The following is a 15,985-nucleotide window of genomic DNA, read 5'->3' as shown; positions in this document are numbered from 1 at the left end:
TTTTTAAAAACAATTCACTAAAGATAAAATATGAAATTTCTTTTTATTAATTTTTTGGGTCTTTATGTAAGCAAACGATTTTGATACTATTAGTTTAATCAAGCAGTAATTAATTATAAAATAATTTAATATTGATTGATACAAAATGGAAATTTAATAATATAAAATTAAATAAATATTAATATAAAAATTTATATGTCAAATAGATAGAATTAGAATATCAATAAATTTATATGATCAGTATAAAATGCATTCTAATTCATTCCCTCTTCATTAATTATTTCATTTTTTATCATACAAAATATTAAAATTTATTCTAAATAAAAAAAATATGATTTTTAGGTTTTAATTAAATGTAGTCTTAATAGAAAATTCATGTATGTAAATATATGTAGGTATAAATAAGTAAAAGATTTTAAAAATTTTCTTTAAACATAATTATTCAAGAATTATTGCCTATATATTACGAAAAGAAGAACTTTTACTTTTATGTGACAGATTTTTTTTATGAACTTTATTTTCTATCTCTCTTCTTCTTTTCTTATCTTTTAATGAAAAATTTGTGTCTTTTTTCTAAGATGATTGGAAAGTTATATTATGGAAAGTAATGTTAAAATATGTGAGGCTTATCAAGCATAATAAGAATCTAGCTAGTTTCGTCTTGAATAGTATCTACATTTTCTTCGAACTTAGTAGAATATAGAAATTTATCTCTATTCATTTGTAAACTTGATTTTGAGAAACCAACAGTCATTAAATCTTAAGCTTGTTTAATATTTGATTGTTTAAGATTATTTAAAAACTAATTAATGGTTGATTGAAGAGTTTCTTAACTATTTATACATCTTTTTATACCTTTAAAGCTTTTTCTAGATCTATTTTAATGTTAATCTAAGTTAATTGACAGATTTGATTTATTTTATCCTGCTAAATTATGTTCGTTTTATCTCATCATATTTTCGCTTGCATCATTCTTATTTTAAATTTTAAAACAAAACTTAGTTTGATAATTCTCATTTAAATATTAATTTTCATTTTTTTAAAAGAAACCTTCAGTATTTCCTTAATAATTAAATAAATTTTCTTAAGGTAAATTAATTTTCTTTCTTTTACTTGAATTTATATCGTTTTCATTATTATCTTAGTCAATTGTTTATAATTTTTAGACTTTTTCAATATCTGTAATACTTTATGAATAACTTTGAGAAATTTATGGACCAAATAAATTGGTTTAGATAACATATTCTTACTTTTAATTTAAATTCTCCTATTAATTTGATGAATTTATGCTTGATTTTTGTAGAGTGTTTGAATTTTTGCTATAAGATTGATCGAGATCTGTTGTAACTATTTTACGCAAATCATCTTATTTTATGCCATTTTAAGAAGTTTTTTATCTTAAATAACTAGGAATTTTGTTGATTTAACTCTCTTCGTTTAAACTTTTAGATTTTTCTTATATAATTTTAGGGGAATAGATTATTGATTTATTACCAGAGTTAGAACACGACATTTATGAAGATTAAAAAGAATTTGAAGATGAAGAGTTTACTTTATTGTTATAACCATTTTCATTTACATCAAATTCTTGCAATGAACATCTAAAATGTAATTAGTATTGCTAGTTCTGCTTTTATGTCGTATCCTAATTGAATAAATTTGGAGTCATTTAGATTCTCTTTTAAGATCCTATAGAATAATTTGTTTTAAAATATTTTTATTGTAGTAGAGGTTCACTATTCATATTTTCATCTTCTTCATTTATACATTCAAGATACTAATCATTTATTTCATCAATATTCATTTCTTCAAATATATTTAATCCTCTCTCAATTTCATCCAATGCATTGAAGCAATCTTAATTTTCATTTATTTTGAAATAAGCTTCATCAAGCTATTTAAGTAATAATAAACATTTTTACTTGCTTATATTTCTTCTATGAAAATCCATTCTTTTAGCATGAGGCTCTGAGTAAAATAATTTAGCAGCTAAAATTTATTTATTTAATGTATAATGTGTTTTAGGGCAATATGTTTTGTAATGGCCATTTTGATTACAAGTTTTGCATAATTATGTACACTATTGATATTCTTTTTAATAAATTATTGTATCTTTAAGCATTTAAAATAGTTCATAATCATGATCATCCTATTTTATGGCATTAAGAAATTATTATCTATTAATTTTATACACTCTACAGAAATCAACAGCCTTTGCTGTATGCTATCTTATGCATCCTGTAATAAAAGAAATTTCACCAAAATACTCTTGCCTAGATTTCGTTGTTAGAACAATTTCTTTTTCTTTAAAATGAGTCTGAGTTAACTCCACTTTTCCTTTTACTATATAATATAGGCAATAATCGTCTCTTTTTTCCTACTTATAAATGTAATCTCCTGGGGAATAAACTACTTCTTCCATCAAAAGAATAACTTAATTTTTTTCAGTCAAGGATTTAAAAATAGGAATGTCCTTAATATATTTTCCTTTTACTTCAATCATGAAATCTCTTTACAACTATTAAGAAAATTTCTCAATTATAGTTTTCTGCTTATTTTATAAAATCTCATTTTATCCCTAAACAATTATTTTAAAATTTTAAAACATCAAATTAATTAGCTTTAAAAAAAAGTAAATTTTTTTTTTGGTATTTTTGAATAATAAATTAAAAAATATTCTTGAGGAAATATTTTATAAAGAAATAGCAAATACTTTATGCAAATACTCTAAGTAATTAGACACTTTAGTTCTAATATCATTATTCACATTTTCTTCTCTCATAAGTTAGTGTATAGCTTACATATTTTCTTTATAATTTTTATTCTTTTTTTCAATATCGTCAATGATAAATCCAATTGTGTTCAGACAAAATGCATACACGATTCCTGTAACAAACATAGTTGCTATTGTAAAGGCTATTTCAATAGGATTTTGAGGAGTAATATCTCCATAACCAACAGTTATCATAGTTACTGAGAGAAAATAAAAGGAGTAAGTATATCTTACCATGATTGAAGTATTGACTATATTTAGATGATGCATCCATGTATTTTAATTTCCTATGCTGATTTCGTACATAGCTAATCCATGCCAAAAACAACAAAAAATATGGCAAATTCCTATCAATAAAAAGAATAGTCTAATAATATCAAGTATATTCTTCTAATTTGTCTCATAGCACAAATAAAAACTCAATCTCTAAAAAATGTCTCTGAGCTTAACCCATTTTGCAAAGATTAAAATTTAAATAAATTTATACTTTTCATTATCCGATTCATTCAATGGAATGAAAATCATTAATGATAAATTTCCAAGTATATCACTCAGTAAGTATTTTTATATATAAGCTATCGCTATGCTTATCCTACTATAATTTACAGAACCTTTTTATAAAACTCCAGTATTAAAGGTTGCGAGCATATCGATTATAAACATGCTCAAACAAATTTTGTAAAAGTCGAGTATCATAAATTTAATACTTAAATCAAAAAATATGCTCAAGCTAATTAAATAAAATAATACTAAGATTATGAGAACTTAGAGGTAATCCCATATTCTTTTTTAGATACTATATGGACTAAATACAGGAATATTTGGGAGAAATTTAAATATTTTTGATTATAATACATCAATTTTATATTTATTAAAAAATTATTTTTTCTGATTTGAATTTCCAAAAGTAGAACTAACATCGTTAATAGCATCATGCTATTCCTATGTTAGCTTGCTTAAAACTCTTAAATTAATTTGCAGGGTATCAACAAATAACTTTACATTTAAAAACAAGTTAACAAAATTTAGCATTCTACTTCTCCTAGTAAAGTTACTTAATTTCCCATCTCTTGAATTTGGAGTTTAGGCAGAAGATGTGCTTCCTTCGTCAATAGAATACTTAATTTATTAACTTCTTTTTCTTATCTAAAAAGGCGTAAGCATTTGTCTACTTTAGCTTCTAATTGACTAACGTTTCTAATCAGAAAAATTTAAAATGTCTAAGTTTAGTTTCAACGAATCAACAGAATTTTTGAGATTCTATTTTTAATTCAGTTCAGATTCATCAACTATTTCTAAATAATTAGTGGTTATACTATCATCTCTCTTCAATGGAAATTTCGATAATTCTAAGTGACTCTAAAATAAAAATACTTTCAAATTATTTGTTTCAAAAATTATATTGATTACTTCGACATCAAAGTGAATCTGATTTTGATGCTTATCTTCAATTTGTTTATTTTCATCAGTATCTTAACTCATTTTGATTATGACTTTAATATATTTATGTGTTTTTTTGTTTTCTAATAGTTTATTGAAATATAATGCAAAACTGTATTATTAATCCCAAAAATTTCTTTAATAAATCTAGAAATTTATAAGTATGTATGTATGTAAAAAGACTTAGTTTTGTGGTCAATCTAAACTCTTATCTATCATCTAGTTTAAAATATATATCAAATTAAAAAATAAATTCTTGAAATCAGCTTAAGTTGTTTTTAATAGCATACTAACTAATAAGCAAATATTAATGACATTTTTGTTTAATTCTCTATAGGAAAAAAACAATTATTGGTCTTGCTAAAAAAACAATCAAACAAATTAATTTACTAAAAAATATATTTTGATAAAATAAGAACTAAAACTGTATTGATTAAAACTTAATAGAAATAAACTTTACAAAAAAATTAGAATACAGTTAATATGATATAAGTAAAATCATAGTTTAATTTGTAAAAACACAAAAAAAAAATTTATGTATTTAAATAGAGACTAATTATTTATTTTTTTTTTGTTGTATTTTTGTTTATTAAGGTAATTTTATAGAATTCATTAAATCTCTAAATAATAAAATATTATAAATAAAAGATAAGAAGTTGATTTCATTCTGTACTCCCCATTCTAAAAATTATTTTAAAAACTACACTGTAAAAACTTGACTCCTCCAAGTGGCTCTAAATCCAAAGCCAAGAGATGGAAGGAGGGTATTTTTGTTTCGTTTGTAAAGATTTATTTATATTTTGAATTGCTTAAATTTAAATTTAATGAGGTAGTATTTATAATTCAAATTTCCAAAATTATATTTTGTTTAATAATTTTTTAGAAGTTCTTTTTTTATCTTAGGATTCATGAATTAATTCCTCAATCCCTATATGTATTTGAATAATTTAATTCTGTGAATTATGATGTAAAATAAGTTTCAACTAAATTCATGTATGGATATATATAATAAAAATACGGTTTAAGCAATACTATTATATTTAATAAATGGTCTTGTCTATAAGCAAGAATTTGAGTTTTATAAAGAAAGGTACATAATTATTTAATTTTCATTTCAATTTTTTTATAAGAAAATAAATTTTGATTTTTTTCTCTCTTTATTTTGAAAGTGTTGTCTTTGTTTTAAATTATTTAGCATAACTTTTTAATGCTTAAAAATAACATGATCATAATTACTTTGTGGATTGTAGTATTTAAAAATATGAGCTTTTTCAAAAAACTACAAAACGAAATAATTATTCTCAGATTCAGTGATGTTGCTTTCATACTTTTATTTTGAAATAAACATTAATTATTCATCATTTAATTATCCTATTAGAATCTACTCTTTATCTTGACATTTAGTTTTTATTTTTTATTGACCATAGAGTGGTGATTCAGAAATTTCAGAACCTAAAGAAGATTACCTTTGTTTTATGAGAACTTGAATTTAGTGAGGTAAGTTACTGATACTCTAAGGAGCTATCTTAGAACTGTTTAAAATATCAGTTTAAGATATATTTTACAAATGGCTCGATGATATGTGTTTGTTTTAAATTTTATGTAGACTTAAAGGATTTTGATGGATATTTTATTTTAATTTGCTTTTATTAGTATATTGATGCAATTGTTAATAATTGCTATTTTTATAGATTTGTTATTCCCTTTCTGGCTGAGGACTCATCTATAGTTAACTAAAATCATTTGTAATTTAGGATTAAGATTTAAAAGATTCTTGCATTGACTATCTTTTTTAAGCTAAATTATTACTTGGATGTTCCTTGAATGATGTAAATGAAGTTTATTTTTTTTCTGTATTATTCTATAATAGTCTTGAAGGAAATTTACTCTTTAAAGAATTTTGAGACTCAAAATTAGATTAAAAATACTAACTTTTATTATCATTATCGTTTAAGATATAGTCTGAAACAACTTAATTTCCTTATTCGGATTGTGGACTAAATTATCCTTCTAAAACTTAAATATTACTACTGTCTTGCATGTTTAATGTATTCATTATAAATGAAGCTTTTTTCTAATTTTATTAAGCCTTTTGATTATTGATTTATGATAAAGCTTCGCTATTTAGCTTCTACTGCAGATTAATTTAATTATTTAGATTTATTGATTTATTTAACAAATTGTAAGACTAATCGTCATCTTCCTATTCTTTTTGTTGTTCATCTTAATATTGAATGCTACTTAGTTATGATTCTAAATTAGATTATTATTATTAGTATGTTTATTGAGCTTAAAAGTTTTCTAGTGTTTCTTACTGAGTCATTTTTGTGAAAAGACTTTGTTTAGAAGAGGAATATTTTTTTTATCTTTTTTTACCCTCATTAATTTCTTCCTTATCTTCTTTCTCATAAATTTAAGCGAATTCCTATTCTTATTCACTTACTGAGAAATTATCGAAAGATTAAATAAGATTCTCTAAATAATCAAGATATTCAAAAAAATTTTCATTGTCATTTATAGAAAATATAGCTTAATAGCAATTTTTTATTTAATTTAAAGATTAGAATTTAAAGCTTTTTCTACTAAATTGTTTGCGGTCTAAATGAACTTGAGATTGATTATGTCTACATATAAGAGCTTATTTTGATAAGACAAAATGAGTTTTTGGACAATTTTGCGGTAGGTGTTGGTAGGATTAACAAATTTAGCATCTAATGTTGCAAAACTTGTAGTTTTATTTAAGAAAAAGAGCATCTTATAGCATTTGAAAGCTCTCCTTATCAAAGTCATAGAGTTTTATTGTTTCAAGAAATTTATTTCTAGGTATTTTATATACTCTACAAAAAGTAGCAGCTTTAGCTGAAAGTTCTCTCTAAAACCCAGAAATAAAGCTTTGTTCCCCAAAATATTTTAATTTATCTAATGTTTAAATAATAGATTCTCCTCTTTTCTCAGAAGTAAAAACTATGTCAACCTATCCTTTGACAATCAAATATAAAGAACAATCATCAACATCATCCTTTTAATAAATATATTCTCCAGGTGAGAAAATAACTTCCTCCATAATAATAGCTATTTCTTTTTTTGAGTACAATTTTTCAAAAAACGGTATTTGTTTTAAATATTTTCCTTAAATATTTAAAATTAATTAATCTTGAAGCTGCTTAGATAGTTTACTAATTATAATCTTCTCTTAGCTCTTCTATGTCTCATTAAATTCCTAATATTCAAAAAATCTTATTTAAATGATTTCAAACTAAATTTGCAAAAAAATATTCATTTTAATTAATATCTTTGAAAAAATTATTTTTTAAATTAAATTATTCATCTATTTATATTTATTTTATTAAGTTTAATCCATTTTTTCAAACTTTATTTTGAATTTTACATTTAAAACTTTGACTCAGTATGAAAAAATGAATTATATTTTATTTTTTAAATGTTAAAAAATGTTACTATCCTAAATTTGTTTTTGAAGAATTTTAGAAATAATTAATGAAAATTTTACTTTATAAAAATAGCTTAAGTAATTAGATATTTTAATTCTCAAACTAACATCTACTCTTTCTTCTCTCATCATTTAGTGAAGGATTCCCATATTTTTGTTATAGAGTTTATCTTGTTTTGCGATAGTATCAATGATCTTCCCTACTTTTCCTAAAAAGAAAGCCCAAAAAATGGCAGTTGTGAACATAATCAAAACTGTGAATAACGCTTCGATGTAATTCTATGGGGTGATATCACCATAGCCAACTGTAATCATAGTGACTGATAAAAAATAAAATGAGTAAACATATTTAACCCAGGTACTTTCTTCAACAAGGTGCTTAGAATTAAGCCATGTGTCAGTTCTACCATAATCTATTTGTGTGATAGCAAGCCCATACCAAAAAAGACTAAATATGTGGCAAACAAAAGCTATTAAAAATACCAATTTCATTAAATCTATCACAGATTTCATGTTTTTTTTAAACCCTAAAAATACATTAATAGTCTCACCGATTTCTTTTAAGACTCTTAATTTAAAGAAAAACAATAGCAAGAAATATTTATAATTCATATTTCCTCCTTTTGTCAAGAAATAAATTAGGGGTATTATTCCTAACAAATCATAAAAAAAGATACCTTTTAAATACTTAGAAACTATAATTTTTTATTCAAATATAATACTTCCTTTTTTAACTATTCCAGTATTAAATTTTATAAAAATATCTATTAAAAACATCAAAGAGCAATATTTGATATAAATTTGGTACTCAGTTAAATTCAATCCAAAAAAAAAGTAGATACTCAATATAAAAGACAAAAAGATAATCATAAAAGCTTAAAGCAAATCCCAAATACTCTTCTTGAAGCTGAATGGAGACAATTTTGGAATTGTTTGAAAAACATTCATCTGCGCTTTGATTAATCTACAAAAAAAAGTAATAAAACTTTTTTTTTAAAATAGCTGGCCTTTATTATTAAAATTAGATGAAAAATCACCTATTGATCTAAACTAACTTAGAGAAAGCTTACTAAACAGCCTTGTATTTCTTGATAACTTTCTATATAATCCTATTACATTTACTAAAAGATTAATAGCTTTCATTAATTTCCTTGGTTCCTTTGAGCTAAGCTATTAATTATATTCATCTAGTATAACTTCAGATTTAAACTTCCTTTGCGTAGCCTTTGAAAGATGAGTTTACATTTTAGATTATTTTCTTTTAGTAAAGCTCAAATTCAATTGTAAACTTTAGACATTTAAGCTATTCACATTTGAAATAACTTTAGAGTTACTTTCATTTGAATTATCTTATTTAATATCAGGTCTTGGAAGACTCTCTTTAGCAGAAATATCGCATAATGATTTTTGGATAAATGAATCATTCATTGTAACAAATGTTTCTTTTTTTAAGCTTATATTTTGTAATCCATGATGGTCCTTTTTATAATAGAGAAGTTATTCTATAATAAATATAATTAGTATAATAATGGGATACTTCTTAATTAAAAACAAAGGCTCTTTTTTTATTTTATAAGCTCTCTTCATTGCCAAAAACAGTATCATCTTAAAATGTAAGCATTTATTTATATAATTAAATCTCTCTATCTATGATACTTAGTTCTACTTTTAATTATTTTTTAGAAATATAAATAGTTTTGAATGTTTAATTAATAATAACTAAATCAAGTATAAAAGCATTTATTTTAAAATTAATAATAAAAACGAGTGATAAATAAAGTAGGTATGTACTAACTAACCTTGAAAATCAATCAATCATCTATTACTTTAAAATTACTTTGATAAATTATTGGATATGTTTCTTTTTTTAGCAAAGAAAACACTTTTTATTTATTATTAACCTGTTTATTATAATAGTAATTTTTACTTTTAGAAAAAATTTTTAATTTATTTATTACGAAAAAATATAAAAAATGTTTGTATTTTTAAGATTTCTGTAATTTATTTTTTTTATTTAAAAAATAACTTTAAACTTTTAATTTTTCTGCAAGTGATTTCTCATCAATAATTAATTTTATTTTATTTTATATATTGTTTATTATTGAAAAAAAAAGACAATTAGGTTTATAGATACTAGATAAATTATAAATATATATGTATATCTCAAATGTAACAAAACCTATTTTCAAAATTCTTTAAAAGAAAAATAAAAGCATATCAAATATAAAAAGTTTTGAACTGATAACGATCTAAAAAATTTTATTAGTCATAAATTAATTTATTCGTTAAGCACTAGAACGTAAGGTGTAATGTAAAAAAAGATTAGATAAATTAAAATTAGTTATTGAAAATGAAATTAAAAAAGCAAAACAAACAAATAAATAAATAAGAATAATATTTTTTATTTATTTAATTCACGTAAATAAATTTTAATATAATATCTTTTATTTTTCCTACTAATTAAATTATCAAATCTAAATTAAATATCTTCTTTTCTAATTTATTCAAAATGAAAATTCTTAAAAAATTAATGATAATTATTCATACGAACATAAAATTAGTTTTAAAGATGCTAAAAAATAACAAAGAAAAATTTATTTACAGAAATTTCTCCAATTCTCAATTTTTAATCAGTAGTTTGGATAATGTTTAATAAATTCAATTATACGCATCAAATATAATTTAGATAGAAATATGGATAGACAGACCACCATATAAAAAGATAATTTATAAAAAAAATCTACTTCTGTTAGATAGCTTTATATTAAGATTTATATTTAAAAAATACATCAAAAAATAAAAATTTTTATAGAACATTTCTATTTCTTATAAAAAAGTAATAAATAATTCAGTCTTTTTTCCTTTTAAATGAATTTATAAATTTTGAAATTTATTGCTATTCATATTCATCACAATATTATCTTTATGATACATCAAATTTTAATGTTGAATAACTTATTTTTTGTGAAATATTTGATTTGTTTACATTCAAAGTTAGGGACTTACTAATTTTTATTTATGTAATTTAAATTGTGGTTATTTTGTTATATTTTATCTTATTTTTATTAAAAAATCTTTAATTTTAGTTACTGACAAATTTTATCTTATCATTGATATTTTTATATTTTTTGATTTAAATTATCTTAAAGAAGAAAATAAATAAAGTTTGAAAAATTATGACCATTATAACAGAATAAATTTTCAAAAATTAGATTCATTTATTTACAATCAAGCAAAAAAAGCTTTGTGACTTTTATTGATATTTAAAATTATAAAAATAGAATTTTGATTAAAGAAATAAATAAATTAATAAATTTATTGATACGTTAAGTTGCAAAGTCTATAGAAAATTAATTGATTCATTATTTTTAGAATGTAATGTGATATTATTTAATTGTAAACTAAATTAATAAAAAATTAACAGAATCAAAAAAGTTTTAATATCTGTAATACCTTGATTTCACGTACTAAAAATAGAGATAAATTTGATTAAAATATCAAATTAACCATAATATTTTTAATTATTCCCTATTTTAATCAATCTTACAATCATTCAGGTTTTACAGTGCTTCAGTATTTTTACTTAAATTAATAAATTTGTTATTTTCTATTCAATAAAGTATTTATTTTTTATTTTAAAAATACAATTTATTAAATGTGATTATTAGTAAGGAAAGTCTTTTTCTAAAATTGAGCAAATAATTTAACTGTTTCAATAGTTTTACTATTTAGTGCTATAAAAAATGCTTTGTGCAAATTTTATCATTTTTTATTTGATTTACTGTAAATTTATTTCAAAAATAAATAGATAAAATATTTATTAAAACATGTAAAATAAAAGAAATTAATGAAATGCTTAGTTTTATTAAAAATAAATTAACGATGACATTGAAATTGTGCATAATTAATTACTAACTTGTCAATAAATTAGTCATAATTTAGTCAAAAAATATTTTAAATGATTTAATGTAAAATATTTATGAAAAAATTTAAAGAAAGAGGGTAAAAACAATAAGAAGTATAATATTTTTGATAAAAAATAAATTAATAATTACAGTCAAGGTGCATGAATGTAGTAAGTAATATATTAATTAATCAAAATGTATTATTTGAAGTGTATTTTTATTTGGCTAGTTGATAATGATGTATTTAAATATAAATTTATTCAGAAAACTTACTTTCCGCCTAATTTAGATTTCAAACGTTTTTTTGTTTTTTTTTTGTTTTTTTTGGCAATTTTGTCTAATAAATTGTTCATTTTCTTCCAATATTCTTGATATCTTTCAACAACAAGAAGATAATTATCATTTCTATAATAAAATTTAAATGTAAATGCTCTATCGAATTCTTAAATATTTAAATAATTTGTTTGGTCTCTTATTTCTTCCTCCATTCCTATTTATATTTATTATAAATCTATCTAGTCCTTTAGGACATACATTATTTGTTCTTCTATATTGTTAGAATTAGTTGGAGTATTTTACTTTTAAAGATTATTTTTATCATTGTTAGATTTTAAAGTTTGATTCGTGGTGTATCCTTTTAGGTTTTACAGCATTTTTATTTAATTTGCTAATTTATCTACTGAAACTGAAGCACGTGTTTTTTATTTAGCCATATTTTATATATCCGTTTTACTCAGTTTTTTATTATTTCCTCTTGTAGGATTCCTTATCAGCATTTCCTAAAGCTATTGCTATAATTAATTGTTAAATTATAGGTCTCTTCCTATGCTTCTTCGTTCACTCAACCTGCTTCTCCTACTCTAAACTATTTCATTTATGCTATTATTTTTCATAGGTTTTTTATCATTTGCATTCTATTGTTGTTAATTTTAATTCACGTTAGAATTTTAAATAGGGGACTTTTCTCTGGCTGAGTGGGTAGAAATTTTTGTCAAAGAACGGATCTATTCATTATTATTCGCATTCAGCTAATTTTAGTCTTAGAATGAATTTGTTGTTGGGTTTCTTTTGTTATCTTTTTCATTCAGTACTAACCTCGATGGGACTCTGGATCTGCTTGTAATTGAAGTTAGAGAACCTACATGTGAATCATTATCTTTAAAAGGCTGTAATTCAGAAACAATTCTTTTATTGTTAGGTTGATTTTGATGATATTCTTGATTAAATACTTATGAATCAGTCGGAGGTAAAATAGTTGTGATGGGGAGCAATTATGAACCTTTGAGTTAGTTAGCTAATGAGGAATGCTCTCCAGTGACGTTGTGACTCAACTTTTTAGAATCCCCTCTAACAAATGTTTAATTAGATTTTTACTTTCTAACAATCTGAGGTATATTCTGTTCTTAGTTCTACCTTTAACCTGTTTTAGATGTTAATGTATCGTTATTAGTGACTGTGTGTGTGTATTATGACTAATCTTTATCTGATAATTAATCTGAAGAAGATATTGAGCTTTTTGATGAAGGTTATGATTCTTCCTCTCTATGGTAAGCTTCATCAATAATTGATTACTATTGATTTTAGAAAGACATCACATTTTATTCCATGATACTCTGCCTACCTGGTTGCAAAGGAACAGATGAATTAGCTGTACCTTTTTTTACCAATGATCTTGATTTTGTAACAGGAGTTCTTGAAAATTCTTAATCAGCAGAACCCATTTCATCAAACTTTTAAAAATGATTTTGATTTAAATCATGATCAGAGTAGTTTTCGTTATCTGTGTTGTATGCTTCGCTGTAATCGAAATCTTAATCTTGATCTTAGTCAGATAAATTTAAACCTTCTTCTATTTTATCAAGATATTCAAAAAAGTCAACATTATCGTTTATCTAAAATACTGCATTATGAGCTATCACCATGGTAATTAAACTATTGATCTTAATTCTACATCTAGTGAAATTACTTCTCTCTTTGTGTGGTTATGAGTAGTTGTGGCGATTAATATGCACCTATTTAGAAATAGTCAAATGGGTTTTAGGACAATTATGAGACAAGTGATTTCCTTGATTGCAAGTATAGCATCTGATCTTTTAAAATTTATAATTATCTTTCATAAGGATTGATTCTTTGGTCATTTAAAAATTTTCAAAATCATGTTCGGATTGCTTAATTATCTATTCAAAAATAACCCTTTGTAATTTAAAAAGCCTGCAAAAGTTATTAGCTTTAGCAGAATAAGCACGCTTAGATTAAAAAAGAAAACCAATTTCTCCAAAGTATTGCTATTTACCTAAAGTTTAGATCACGTTTATTTAGCTTCTAAAGTTAATTTCTGACTCAAAAACAATACTTACAGATCCTTTTGCTATGTAATACAAAGAAGAATCATCCAGTTAATCTTATTTAAAAATATATTCTCCAGGAGAAAATAAACACTCTTCCATGGATTAAGCTATTTTATTCTTTGATTCTAGTTTCTCTAAAATTGGTATATTTCTTATAAATTTACCATTCATGTCCAATATAAGATCGTCTTTCAACTGCTTGGAGAGTTTATCCATAATTTCTTTCTCCTTCGATTTTTGTACTTAATTTGATTCCTATTTAAATATAATAAGTATATAAAATTATAAATACTTTTTCAAGTTTATATTAAGAATTTTATTTAAGATTATTCAATAAACGATATTATTGTAGAAATACCTGATACAAATACTTCAAGTAATTTGAGATCTTTACCCTTAACTCCTTGTCAACTTCCTCTTCTCTCATTAATCTATGTATTACAAGCATATTTTCTGTATATTGCTTTTCTTTCTCCTCCATATTATCAATAATTTAACCTATTTTATTTAAGAAGAAAGCCCAGAAAATAGCTGTTATAAAAATGATTCCTATTGCAAACATCACTTCAATATAATTTTTTGGAGTGATATCACCATATCCGGTGGTTGTCATAGTGACTGTTAAATAGTAAAAAGAATAGCAGTATCTTACCCAAACATTAAAATCAAGTATCTGATATTACTAAAGCCACGAGTCATCTCTTTACAGATATGATATTTCGTATATAGCTAACCCATGCCACACAAGACTAAATGAGTGGCAAACGCAAAGCATAAGAAAAATTAGCTTTATCAAATCAAGTGAATTTTTCATCCCTTTTTAATAGCTTAGAAAAAAAGTAAGCTTTCCAAGATTTGCTCCAAGAGAAAACCACTTCATGGATATTAGCGAGCTCATTAGCACGGTGTTCACTTCTCTTCTAGAATATGCAACTCCACCTATCCAGAAAAAATTCATGAAGGGTATAAGACCAATTATATCAAAAAAAAAATTCCCTTTTATATATTCCTAAGCTATTAGCTTTCTTTTGTAGATAACTGTACCTTCTTAAAGAATTCCGGTGTTGAAATTAACAAGAACATCGCAGAAAAAAAGAATAAAACAAATTAAGAAGAGATTGTTGTATTCTTAAACATCAAGTTGAAAGAATATATACAAACTAAAGAGAAAAGAAACTATCATTTCTAGGATTGTCTAAATTAGATCCCATATTTGCTTAAATATGCTGTACGGAGCCAAAATCGGAATATACTTTGTATTATTGTTTAATTAAGCTACCATGTTTTTAAATGCTGTCTAGAATTTAAAAAGTCTTTTGACTTTTTTTGAAAATTAATTTTTTGTAAAAAATGAAGATAAATCTCCAATTTAGTTATGCTACTCTCTTGATAATTTTTCAATTAGTCTTGAATTTTAAGTTACTTTACGATAAAACCCTTTAACATTCACAAGCAAATTAATTGCAAGCATGAGTCTTCGAGGTTCTTTCATTTCTTAAATTTATTTAATAGATTTGCTTTCTAATTATTTCTGTATTGCTTCATCATGATTAGTTAAGTTTGAAATCACTGTTTCTCCTTTTTTTCTGTTATGGATAATCATTTAGCTGGGATTTATATCCTGACTTGCTTCGATAAATCTTTAGCTAGCTTCTATTGATGTTTTTATATGATGGATTGGCGAATTTTTAATTGACTACAAAATAGATTTAGCTTCATTTTTTATATGAGGAATTATTTCTATATTTTTTTGTATACTACGATCAGAGATAACGCTATCATCTTTTTTTCTTGAAATATCATTCAATTCTTGGTGCTCCTAAAATAATATCACAATAATTTCTATATAAAATTATCATATTAATGAATTAAATATTATACTTAAGCATTAAAAGAATGGAATGGATTTTATGGGCTAAATGAGCTTTCTTCATATTTCAAGGATTACATAGCTAAAACCTTCTCTATTCAAAACTTTAAATAGCTTTTTAATTTAAAAATGAGTATTTCAAAGCTAAAACTCAGTGAATTTCTTTTATTCTACTTATTATTAATATTCTGGAGTTATTTA

The 15,985-nt window shown here is 23.1% G+C and overlaps 4 protein-coding genes across 4 annotated transcripts; all 4 read right to left on the bottom strand. All coding sequences in view use genetic code 6, as the record gives it.

Annotated features, from left to right (window-relative positions):
* Window positions 1–442: 442 nt before the first annotated feature.
* On the bottom strand, window positions 443–4,255 carry TTHERM_000083589 (cation channel family protein; the record flags this gene model as incomplete). Its single annotated transcript, XM_012796794.1, has 3 exons — window positions 443–2,578; window positions 2,714–4,132; window positions 4,184–4,255. 3 exons carry the CDS (start codon window positions 4,253–4,255, stop codon window positions 443–445), a joined length of 3,627 nt encoding a protein of 1,208 aa, XP_012652248.1.
* Window positions 4,256–5,327: 1,072 nt separating this feature from the next.
* On the bottom strand, window positions 5,328–8,174 carry TTHERM_00083600 (cyclic nucleotide-binding domain protein; the record flags this gene model as incomplete). The annotated part of the gene is made up of 2 exons (XM_001012606.2): window positions 5,328–7,433; window positions 7,722–8,174. 2 exons carry the CDS (start codon window positions 8,172–8,174, stop codon window positions 5,328–5,330), a joined length of 2,559 nt encoding a protein of 852 aa, XP_001012606.2.
* A 520-nt stretch (window positions 8,175–8,694) lies between these two features.
* TTHERM_000083599 (hypothetical protein) lies at window positions 8,695–9,282 on the bottom strand (the record flags this gene model as incomplete). Its single annotated transcript, XM_012796793.1, has 3 exons — window positions 8,695–8,770; window positions 8,905–9,140; window positions 9,199–9,282. The coding sequence occupies 3 exons, from the start codon at window positions 9,280–9,282 to the stop codon at window positions 8,695–8,697; spliced, it is 396 nt and encodes a 131-aa protein (XP_012652247.1).
* A 2,544-nt stretch (window positions 9,283–11,826) lies between these two features.
* On the bottom strand, window positions 11,827–15,864 carry TTHERM_00083610 (cyclic nucleotide-binding domain protein; the record flags this gene model as incomplete). The annotated part of the gene is made up of 3 exons (XM_001012607.2): window positions 11,827–14,169; window positions 14,273–15,733; window positions 15,796–15,864. 3 exons carry the CDS (start codon window positions 15,862–15,864, stop codon window positions 11,827–11,829), a joined length of 3,873 nt encoding a protein of 1,290 aa, XP_001012607.2.
* Between the last annotated feature and the right edge of the window lie 121 nt (window positions 15,865–15,985).

This window comes from Tetrahymena thermophila (assembly GCF_000189635.1).
Source record: "Tetrahymena thermophila SB210 genomic scaffold scf_8254697, whole genome shotgun sequence".
Classification (NCBI taxonomy): Eukaryota; Ciliophora; class Oligohymenophorea; order Hymenostomatida; family Tetrahymenidae; genus Tetrahymena; species Tetrahymena thermophila.
The sequence above is the reverse complement of the archived record's forward strand: the minus strand, read 5'-3'. Positions and strand labels throughout refer to the sequence as shown.